Here is a 12,270-nt window from a genome sequence, read left to right as displayed (position 1 = left end):
TCTTGTTTTTTTGTATTTACTTATCATTGTATATATCTTTATATATAAGAAGAGAGTGGAATGATAACACATAGCCAATCACAGAAGACTTCTGGTTAGTAACGCACAAAACAGCCAATCAAAATTGAGAACGCATGTATGTGAAAAGGTAATAACTTTTAATAATGCTGTCAAAAAATACAAAATATAAACTGACCTCAAATAAAACTCAGAGGACTTCGAATCAAATAATTAAGAAAACTCGACTATTACATTTATAAAAAGGAAGATTTATTAACTCAACAACAAAATTATAACATCGCCATTCCAAAAAAAAAAAAAAATCTTACACTTGTTACGTTAAGTTAAATAAAGACAGAACGATTATTTATGCAGGCAATTATATCTGATTATTATGTACTAAACTTTATGCAAACGATTGTTTAAGACGTCATTAGATAAAAGTGTCATTAACGCAATATTATCCAGTGTTTATTAATAATTTTGAGTGGCAATGTAAAAAGATAGTTGTTCTAAAGTTTTATAATTCGCGATCGCAACGAACTATAGGGGGCGTTGTTGTATGAGACTAATACCTGCGATTTCTATATGAACAGTCATTCATTTACTCTAGAGACGTCTTTAATGTAACGTGTAGCATTGCAACGTTCCTTTTTTATCGTGGCTAATTCAATTTAAAAAAGAAAAATGTTTAATATCCTTTCTTATGCAAACGAAAACAAAATGGTATCTCTATTTTTTTAGAGAAGGAACATCCAAAGCACATCGGAAAAATATTTGCACATACGCAGAAAAAATTATGTATATTCTTATAAGAGTTAAAACCTAATGCCCGAGAAATTTAATGATATAATATGAAAGGCCTATTTAAACTTTACATTCCATAGTTTTAAGAATCATATTACTTCAAAAATTAAAATGAACAAATAGTATACATAAGCCTCATAATTTTATGAAATTTAATTTAGTAAAAAAAGTTTTTTGACAACAATTTTTATCAAAAAATGTCAAGTTTCAATAAAAATCATTATTTAGAAACTAAAAACCGTAAAATAAAGAATGCTTACGATACAAAGCAAGAAAGAAAAAACCAATTCTAAAAATTCCTTACATTAAAATAAACAACTTTCGTGTTTTTTCTTTTTTGATTCATAATCGGAAGCAGAAAACCATTCTATAGAAAACTATCATCAAATTAGAAAAAGACTACTTAAAAGTAAAATTTTTTATTTTATAAAAATTAACACTTACCTGCTTTATGAGTCAGAAGAATTCCAAAATGATTTGTTCTTCGATTTTTGTTACCATTTTTTAGTGCTACGAAAACGCGTCTTTGGGATTTGCCAAAAACAGAACAAGATGCAATTTTATTTTTTCAGGAGCGAAATATTTTGCCCACTGTCCACCAAAATCCGATAAACTACTTTGATTTTAAATAAAGTGTTTCATTTTATGATTTGACACAAAAGTTTTAGGTGTGGATAGGCGGCACTTAAAAACCGCCAAATCTGAAGCTGCTGTTGCGTTAATACATAAGTACCGAATTTATATTCATACTTTTTGAATCATATTACTGAAAACTTAGAATATGCAAGAAGTATACATAAACACATAGTGTTATACCATTTATGTTTTCAAAAGAAGGTATTTTGACAACTATTTTTATCAAAAAATTATAAACTATAAAACGGAAAATAAGGAATTCTTTGGATAAAAAACGATTTTATGAATTCTTTACATTGAAATAAAAACTTTCATACTGTTTCTTTTCTTATTATTCTTATAGTTCTTAATGAGACGTAAAAAACCATTCTGTAGAGAGCTATCATCAAATAAGAAAAAAAAATTTTACTTCCTAATTTTTTATTATAAAAATCATAACACTTACCTTCTTTATAAATCCGCAGAGTTCCAAATGAAATGTTCTTCGTTTGAAAGTTTTATTTTCAAATAATATGTACATAGATTATCCCTTTATTACTTTTAGATAACGTACCACACATCAAAAGTTTATAATTGTAAGATCTCGATATGAATTTGAATATGTAGCTTAAAAACAGAACAGCTGAATTCTTGTTGAAATTATCTATTCTTTCAAAACTAAAAAATACTTGCCATGAAAACGATAAAAAATTTATTAATCATCAGCACAAATGACACTATTTCAAGTAATTTGGTTGATTTTTTATTATTGTTTTCCGAATTATATAGATACAGAAATATATACTGTTCTATAACTACTGCATTTCTTGACGTTCTGAATTCACATTTATTTATTGGAATGACGAAAGCAATGTTGACTTCATTTTAATTTGTAATGAATTGAAGACAGAAAAAATTATTTTACCGTAATATACACATCTGTAACAGCAAATGATCATCAAATTGTTAGTTATGTTGTTGGTAATAGAAAGGTAAAAATTATGGAGAAATTGTTCTTCAAATGCTTGGCGTGTTCTGCTTCAATGTTTGGCATGTTCTGGTTAGTTTTTCAAGCTCTTCAGCTTTTCCTTAGGGAAATTTTGATTTTTATTTGCCGCTAAGAAAATCGCGTCCGTCATGGCCAATGACTTTGATGGAACTAAATCAAAACGTGATAAATTAATGTCTGATATTTACAGGCTCCCGCTAGATGGAGTACTCGAGCGTTGCGTTCGCGAATAGAATGTTTGTTTTGATAGAAAGCAGTTATTTATTTTAGAATTCCAATATATTTTAATAGCTTTGATAAGTCTGGTAGAGTTATTGGAAGTGCGAATCAACAATCTCTAAAGAAACTATTTACATTCTAAATTATCAGAATATATTGAACGGAGTTTATTTTAAAAACTTATATCTTTTATAAAACATGAATCGCCGTGAATATCTTAGGCGATATCAACAGCGACATAGAGTTGAACATAATTTAGCAGCACAGAATTACCAGGAAAATAATAGTAGTGCTATTAATACGCGACGGCGGAATGCGCGGCGAAGAAACGTTGAAGAGTCAAGACGTTTAAATGAAAACGAATACCCTGATGAGTCTTTACAGTCACATTATACCCCCTTTTTCTGTTGTAACATTCAGTGATGAATGCGTAAACTGTGGTGCTCTTTCGTTTCCAGCAGAGCATGGCAGAACGAAATTTAATTGCTGGCATCATCGCAAAGTTGAGCTCGTCAATCTGGATTATCCAGAAGTATTGAAAGATCTTTTACTTGGCAGCCATTCTGAAACAGAATGTTCGATCGTACAACTCTGCATTTGCGATGGCAGCTTTTCGCCCATCTCATGAAATTTCTTTTAAAGGGATCAGTTGTCTTACTTTTAAAAGTGATGTCAATGTTACTGCGACAGCAAATTTGATCCCTCTTAATAATCAAAATCACAAATTTGCTCAAATTTATATCCAGGACAGTGATTCAGCATTGTCGAGTAGAATTTCAGATAAATTTCTTAGATAGAAATATCTTAGATAGCCACCTTAGATAGTCACATATCTTAGAGATTAAATCTTAGATAGCCACCATATAGGGAGCTTCCGGCATCCTATAAGATCATCAATGATTTGAGTTAGGCTCTGACACGCGTGCTTCGGATACGAAGATTAATCTCCGGCAATGGCCCATAGTAATGTGTTAAATAATATTGCTTCATCGCTTTATATAAGTTTATAATATCGCTTGTATTAAAATTGCTTTATATAAGATTATAATTATAATAAGTACCTCTGACATTTTACAATCCTATCATATTCTCTCTATGTGATGTTAGTGCTGAAAAATTGCCAGCTAATCTCCAGGAAGGAAGACGACCCTAATTTTGTTCGCTAAGCAAACAAAAATGTAATTGCGTAACCTCTGATATTGATGTAATCGGTATTGTCTATCGGTAATGAGTCTATGTAATTGGTATGGAATTATATATATATATATATAATTCCCTACCACCCTCATATTTTAAGGAAGCCGTTTTTTAGTCTGATTTCATTGCTTAAAATATCATCTGAACAAATATTTTTAACTAAGTGTAGTCCTTATCTTAAGGCCTGTTTGAACGACCCAAGTTCTTGAACGAAGATTGATTGATATTGATGGAAACTTGTTTTGCTTTGAGATTGGATCACGTAAACGATCATCCAAATACTTGGTCCAAGTCCTTGGACGGCAAAAGAACATGTTCTACTTTCCATCCAAGTTTGTTTTTTCTACCTTTGGTATGAATTGTGCCCAGCGTCTTAAGTTTTGTGACGTCAGCAAGCAGGAATCAGTTATTTCATTTCGTTGTCGGCTTTCATATATTTTAGTTCAAATAAATTGATCTGTTACGGTTTATTTGTGCTAGTATGATTTTATTTTGCGCTTTGTAAATTTTGAAAATGTCACTTACCACAGTCTTTCTCATCGGAAAAATCGTCACAGTGTTGACGTCCGTCACAAAGGAGGTGTTTATGGATACATCCAAACTTACACCGAAATTTATATTTTTCAGAGCAAAAAGGAATGCAACCTTCTTCGTCAGAGCCATCAACGCAATCTTCCTTGTTATCACATCTCTTAGAAGAACGTAAGCATACTCCATCTCCACAGAAAAATCCTCGGCAGGCTGATTCAGCTAAATGTAATGAAACAAACAAATTATCACTTTCTTAAAAAATGTAGAAACACTAAGAAATGTGGCTCAACAATATGTCTATCAAAATTGGTTGTTCTTGTTGATGCGTTGTCGTGGTTTATCCTCCAATGCATGACGAAGTCTGACAAGGTCCATCAGACCGTTGAACCTAAAGAAATCGAGGCCCAGAAGGGGAGATAAGTATATGTCCTCTCTGGAAAGTCTCAAAGTGTCCAGGATGTTTTCGGGAGAAGTCTGCTCAGTTTATTCTTTGGAGAAAACCGCGAAGATTCTCCTGCCTTCGAAAAACGAGAGATTTTTTGTGTCACCACTTGCTAATCTGGAAATTGCGGTTTTAGAAGCTCTGTCACAATTGAGGGAGAGTGAAGGTCTTTGCCGGCATACCAGTGATGCCGGGGAGGAATCTTCCACCCCTCGAAATTTCACAATTAACTACGGGTTTAAAATTGGATTAGGGTTCAAAGAGGCTGTGCTCTCGATAACCGCCTAAACCCATTGCAACCGCTCAAATTTTGCATTTGCCTTCTAAAATTATATACTTTAAAATGATGTGAAAAATTGTACAAATTAAGATTCAAAATTTTTTCTACTATTTATTTAAAAAATAAGAAAAAAATATTTACTACAATTTATTTTGCATGGAATTTTCTTTAAAAAAACGAATCTTATAACTGTGTGCAAATTTTTTTCAATTCATTCAAAAAGCTCTCGTGATATGGCGAAATACGAAAAAAAGTAAAGTTAACGTAAAGGGGTCCAATCTGATCAAACTATCGGAACAATATTTCCCAGATTGCAGGTACCCCAAAATCCAAATCCGTGGAAAAAAAGGTATGTTAATACAGACAAAATACGCTTTTGTGTCTGATTTTAAATTAAAAATCGTCTGCATTTATAGATTAGCATATTTAATATCACCCCCACAGCCGTTAAGATTGAGTCCTAGAACGCAAGAATTCGATCAATAGATCTTAAGTTATTCAGGGTAATCCATCTTTTTAGCGAAATGCACATTTTAGACTTAACAATACTTTGATTTATACAAGTATTTCACTCTATTTAATTGGTATACATAATGATTTGATTTATATTCAATTAGTTTAACTCTAGATCAACTATGTGAAGATAAAACTTGAAGTTTAAAAGTAAAACTATGTTGACTCATCTACTTCGCCTGTACCCGACTTAACCAAATTTGGGGCCAGGGGCAAAAACAACTTTGGGGTCCCCCTCTGCTTCATTCATTTGTGATATGTAGAAAGCAAAGGCTTTTGATTGGCCAGATATGTTTATTGTCAATGTGAAAGATACAAAGATGAAAGATGGGCTTAATTCTGCGCTAGAAAACCATAGATTTACGAAACAAAGATATTTTGTGTTCATGCGATAGATGAATGCAGAAGCTGACATAAAATTGATGGTTTTACACTGTACTGATATTATGTTTTAAAAAAATTCATTAGTTGAAAAAAAGTTCAAATGAAAACCTAAAACAAACCTTCTATTTGATTTAGGGGTCCCCTCTGATGTGGGGCCTGCAGAGATGCCAACTTGCTCCGGACAGCAAATATATATTTTAAAGTGGTAGTTTATCAATTGTGATTCTTGATTTAATAAACTTAATTTAGTAGATTTTTATCCACCACTGTTTCAAAATAATTCGTAGGCTTATATAATTCAGAACTTCATAACACTTGTGTCATGCTGTACCTTTTAAAAAGCAAGCAAATGTAGTCAAATATTTTCGAAATTTACTTTGAAGTTATCTACCGTTCTTTTAATTATTTTGGCATGTCCGGAGCAGTTGGCATCTCTGGGCCTGTGACAACTGCCCCGTACGCTCTTGCTTTAGTTATGCTCTATAATTCCGACTAAAATGAAATGACAAAGTTGAAATTTAACATGCTGATTGGGCCGCTTTCAATTATAAATTTAACGCATGGTATTGTTTTTTCGAAGTTGTATTTTGTTTGAAAATTATTGCGATTTTAACGAGCAAAAAAAATTTACGTAAAACAGTAAAGAAATTTTTGTAAAAATACGTAATTATTTTACTGTTTTTTTATGCTTTAAATAATGATTATTTATGCATCAACGTCAAAAAATGTGTCTCGCTCTTGAAATCATTATTTTATTACCTCGTTCTTGATTTAATGCGAAAGTTACAAAACAAAATGGACAAGTAAAAAAAAAACCCAGAAAGCGTGTAACCTTATGTCTTTCTTCTTTTTGACACGAAAATATCTGTACTAAAAAACTTTTTTCAATAAAGCAAAAATATAGCTGCTTCGTCCTAACAGGATTAAAAATTATTTTAAATCTTTTTTAAAAAGTATTGTCACTTAAATCTATATTGATGTCCTAGCTGACGTCACACTTTGCGATAGCATCAAATTGCATTGTTCATTGAAATTTCAAGACAAGGTGGATTTTAGCTGAGCATATAAAGCTTTGCGAAAAGAAACCTTATAATTACCTAGATTCAAGATTATTTTCACCCTGAGGTTAGCTTTTGAAGGATTTTTTTCACGCTAAGACAACCTCGATTTAAGGTTTTTATATATAAGGTTGTTTTCCAAGGTTTTGGATTAGGGTAATGTGCGTAGAATAGAGCAGATGGTCACAGATCTCGTTTTAAAGATCGATGGCTTACACGTAAACCGCATAACAATTCTTAATAGGTTTACAATAAAAGGGTTTTGGTGGATTAAAATAAACCTGTTTTTGCCATCTCGATCTGGTTAGTTGTGGCGTGAAGCGAGCAGATTCGGAGCTTCTAAATATTTTAAACTACAGATAAAGATTTATTTACTGCAATTTGATTCGTCGCTGCCATCTCTACATTTAAGAAAGCTATCACACACGTCTGATTTCCGGATGCATTGCCCGCTTCGACATCGAAATTTGGTTTCTGGGTCACATACTCTGGCATGGCAATCACGTTCGTCACTGTTATCATAGCAATCTCTTTCTCCATCGCAAATCTCCAATTCATCAAGACAATAATATCCATCGTCGCACCGAAATCCAAATGGACAAGCTGTAAGAAGAAAAATAAATTCTTTAAAATAAATATCGATTCCAGTTACAAACAAATAGGCTAATAATAGATAAGAGAACCAAAGCTTTTTATTTTTTTAATAATATTCTGTGATTTTTTATTATTTTTCATTTATTTTCGCTAAATGTAAGACAGTGAGCTTGCTTTCCTTTTCTTACAGTTCTTTTTCTTTTTTCTCTTCCAACTCAGAAAGTATGTAAACTTACGCCAACCTTGGTTCGGAATTTACTTTTTAATGTCACGAAAATGTTTGCACTAAAAACCTTTTTTAAATGTAGAAAAAATATTGCAGTTTCAAACCTTTCATCCTGAAAGTATCAAGAATTATATTTTAAAGCTTCTTTAAAAAGTATTGTCACTTAAGGTCCTTAATGACGTTTTAGATGACGTCACACAAGCGATAGGATCAAATTGTATTTTCCATTAAAATTGTAAGTTAAAGTGGATTTTAGCTAAGCATTCCAAACTTTACGAAAAGAAATCTTATAATTACCTGATTTAAAGATTATCCTCACCTTCAGGCTAGTTTTATTGAAAGATTTTTTCACGCTGAGACATCCTCGATTTAAGGTTTTTATATCGAAGATTATTTTCTAAAGTTTGGGTAGCAGTGTTTCCCAAACTTATGAATTTCGTGTACCCTTTCTAAATTTTTCGTAACGCTGTGTACCATTCATGAAAAAATGAATGTATTTTTCACTATAAAAATTTGCACAAAAGTTAAAAAAACACAACTGGGTGTTAATACTACTAATTATTTAATGTTAACTCGCATAAAAATAGGCAATGGAAAAATACGTAATCGTAAATTTCCATGGGGTGCGCGAACCGCAGTTTGGGAAACACTGTATTAGGGTAATATGCGTAAAATAGAGCAGATGGTCACAGATCTCGTTTTAAAGTTAGAAGGCTCACAGTAAACCGCATTATAAAACTTTTTAGGTTTACAATAAAAAGGTTTTTGGTCAGTTAAATTAAACCTTTTTTTATGCTCTCTTGGTCTGGGGAGTTGGAAAATGAAGAGAGCAGATTCGGAGATTCCAAATATTTTAAACTGCGGATAAAGTTTTATTTACTGCAATTGTATTCGTCACTCTTATCTCTACAGTCAGATACTCCATCACATGCGGCTGATTTCCGAATGCATTGCCCGCTTCCACACCGAAATTCGGTTTCTGAGTTACATACTCTGGCATGGCAATCACGTTCATCACTGTTATCTTTGCAATCTTTCACTCCGTCACAAACATTACTTTCGTTAATACAATAATATCCATCGTCGCACCAAAATCCGAATGGACAAGCTGTAATAAAAAAAAAAATTCTTTAAAATAAATAACGATATCAGTTACAAAAAGGTAGAATAATAATAGTGATTAAGATATTAGAGATATAGAGATGATGAAAGTTATTCATAAAATATAAGTGAATAATTGACGGGCCATGTGTCTTTTCAATCGTTTATTTAGACACACACATGACATAGAAAAGGTATAGGTAGCAAAAGAGAAAATTCCCGCAAAGAGAAAGCTGCTGTTCTCTTTAACATGAAAACATCTTCTGCTCTACTAATTTCTAGTGATAGTAAACACATAAGCAGACAAATAGGTTTCTCTGGTAAGAGGTATTCTATGATTTTTTACATTTTTCTTTTCGTTGGAAATAAAACAGTTAGCTTGCTTCTCTTTCCTTACAGTTCAATTTCTTTTTTCACTTCCTACCCAGAAAGTATATAACTTTACATCAACCTTGTGTCGGAATATTCTTTTTTGTCTCACGAAAATGTTTGTACTAAAAATCTTTTTTCAATATAGAAAAAATATTGCAGTTTCAAAACCTTTTTCCTAAAAGGATTAAAAATTATTTTTTAACCCTTCTTTAAAAAGTATTGTCTCTTAAGATTCTTAGTGACGTCACACTAGCGATAGGATCAAATTGTATTGTCCATTAAAATTCAAGACAAGGTGGATTTTAGCTAAGCATGCGAAACTTTACGAAAAGAAATCTTATAATTACCTATATATAAGATTATTTTCACCTTGAGGCTAGCTTTATTGATGTATTTTTATCACGGTGAGACAACCTCGATTTAAGGTTTTTATATATAAGGTTGTTTTCTAAGGTTTTGGAATAGCAGTGTTTCCCATACTTATGAATTTTGTATACCCTTTCTAAATTTTTCGAAACTGTGTACCACTAATGAAAAAATGAATGTATTTTTTACAGTAAAAAAATTGCACAAGAATAAAAAATCTCAACTAGCTGTTGTCATCATTAATTATTGAATGTTTAATCTGCAAAAAAATAGCCAATAAAAAAATACGAATCGTAAATTTCCATGGCTAGCTTTCATTTTAAATGAAATTTCTTGAAATTCTCGTTTGTTGCAAGATATTTCGCGTTAGAATACCCATCCCCGATAAACTGTTCCCGTACCCCTGGGGTACGCTTACCACACTTTGGGAAACACTGGATTAGGATAACGTGAGTAGAATAGATCAGATGGTCACAGATCTCATTTTAAGGCTGGAAGGCTTACACGTAAACTGCATTACAAACTTTTTTAGGTTTACAGTAAAAGCGTTTGGTGAGTTAAACTAAACCTTTTTTCGCCATGAGGAATCAAGCGAGCAGACTCGGAGCTTCCAAATATTTTAAACTATAGATAAAGTTTTATTTACTGCAATTGTATTCGTCACTTTTATCTCTACAGTCAGATACTCCATCACATGCGTATGATTTCCGGATGCATTGCCCGCTTTCACATCGAAATTTGGTTTCTGGGTCACATACTCTGTGATGGCAATCACGTTCGTCACTGTTGTCTTCGCAATTTTTGTATCCGTCGCAAACACGCCATTCTTCAATACAATTTCCATTGTCGCACTGAAATTTGAAGGGACAAACAGCTGTAGGAAGAAAAAATAAATTCCTTAAAATAAATAATGATTCCAGTTATAAGAAAGTAGGCTAATAGAAGTCAAGAGAACCAAAACTTTTGATTTTTTTAAAAAATATTCTACGATTTTTTATTATTTTTTATTTACTTTCGTAGGAAGTAAAACAGTTAGCCTGCTTTTCTTTCCTTATAGTTCGTTTTCTTTTTTTCCTTCCCATTCACAACATAAACTATAAACCTTCGATCTCAATCCCTTGTGTAAAAAAAAAGTTTTTCTATCATTTTTGCATGAAATTGTATTCATTTCACGCAAGAAACCTTTTTTACTAATATCTAGTCATTTTACATGTCAAAAAAAATTACTTTGAAAAATGACATTTTGACGTTATGTTACATATTTTCAACTCTCGTTACTTCCTTAATTATTGATCAATTTTCCCGTACAATATATTGTTTATAGGAAACTTCATGTGTCATATATTTTGTATAAAATTTCTTTTTTGTATCCAATAATTTCTGTAGTATTGTAGTGTATCTACCACTACAAAAATACAATTCCAGATAATTAGTATATAAAACATTTCAATTCGATTCTATAATGGGGCACCTTTCCATAGATGAAGATTAACATTGTCAATATCTACTACCACCGCAGTATTTTTATATACCGTCACTCGGGGCTACATTGTGTAGGATTTCGCAGTTTTAGAACTTTGAAAAGTTAAAAAACTATGTTAATTCAAGCTTTAGTAAAATGTATCGATATCGTATTCATAACTGAACTCAGTGAATTGTATCAATATTGGCATTATTTGTATGTAATATTTACAATTAATAAGTCTAAACATACCTTGCACAAAGTAGCCCCCAAGTGGGGCAACTTTGTGCAGCGATAGGAATACAGTTTAATAATCATGTTTTCAGTAAAATATTGATTTAAAATTGTTAAAAAAGTTAATTGTTGACATTTTTAATAACAAAAACATCAAGATATGTAAAGATATTAGTTTGAAAATAATTTTCAGCGTTAAAAAACCTTTTTTTATAAAGAATTTTTTTTAAAAAAGAATGTTTATTTCAAAACATTTGAGTTTAAACAAAAGGAATCCATATACATTTTTGAACATTGAAATGGATGAAATTACAAAAATAATAATTATTACATATTCATTAATATTTATAATACTGATAAATTTGAGCATAACATGCTTGAATGAACATGATAGAACTTGCTCTTCAGTTTCTGTCAAAATCACCTGATGTCCTATAAAATATATTTTTGTGAGTTAAATCGTATGATTAATTCATTAGAAAAATCTTTGTAGGAGAAAAATAATAGTTTAACAGCACGTTTAACGTGTTTCTTGAGAATTTTATTAGAGATAGTATTTCTGTGGATTTTGTACTTCCGTGAAGATTCTGCAATCGACATACCACCAGCAACTGCTTGCAAACATTGTTGCAGCTTTTCAAAAATGTAATCACGGTACTTTCTCGTTTCATGTATATTTTTTATAACGTCTGACAATTTTAATTTTGAAAAAAAAAACTTATAAAACTTAACACAAAGTTGCCCAACAGTGCATTTTCTTCATTTATTTGTTATTAATTTTCAAATTTTTTTAACGCTAATATGATGCAATTGTTTATTAAAATATAAATAAAAAAATTTTGCAATTATGACATTTGTTT

At 31.3% G+C, this 12,270-nt stretch overlaps 1 protein-coding gene across 1 annotated transcript in view; it reads right to left on the bottom strand.

The window, feature by feature from the left end:
* Positions 1-12,270, bottom strand: part of LOC107443390 (low-density lipoprotein receptor-related protein 1B-like) — a 64,833-nt gene that overhangs the window by 13,718 nt on the left and 38,845 nt on the right. The window contains exons 11-14 of the mRNA XM_071181725.1: positions 10,361-10,588; positions 8,756-8,983; positions 7,431-7,658; positions 4,373-4,597 (exon numbers count right to left, since the gene is read on the bottom strand). Of these exons, the coding sequence (XP_071037826.1) occupies positions 4,373-4,597; positions 7,431-7,658; positions 8,756-8,983; positions 10,361-10,588 (909 nt within the window). The remainder of the gene's footprint in view (positions 1-4,372; positions 4,598-7,430; positions 7,659-8,755; positions 8,984-10,360; positions 10,589-12,270) is intronic.

Source organism: Parasteatoda tepidariorum, chromosome 6 (assembly GCF_043381705.1).
Source record: "Parasteatoda tepidariorum isolate YZ-2023 chromosome 6, CAS_Ptep_4.0, whole genome shotgun sequence".
Classification (NCBI taxonomy): domain Eukaryota; kingdom Metazoa; phylum Arthropoda; class Arachnida; order Araneae; family Theridiidae; genus Parasteatoda; species Parasteatoda tepidariorum.
The sequence above is the reverse complement of the archived record's forward strand: the minus strand, read 5'-3'. Positions and strand labels throughout refer to the sequence as shown.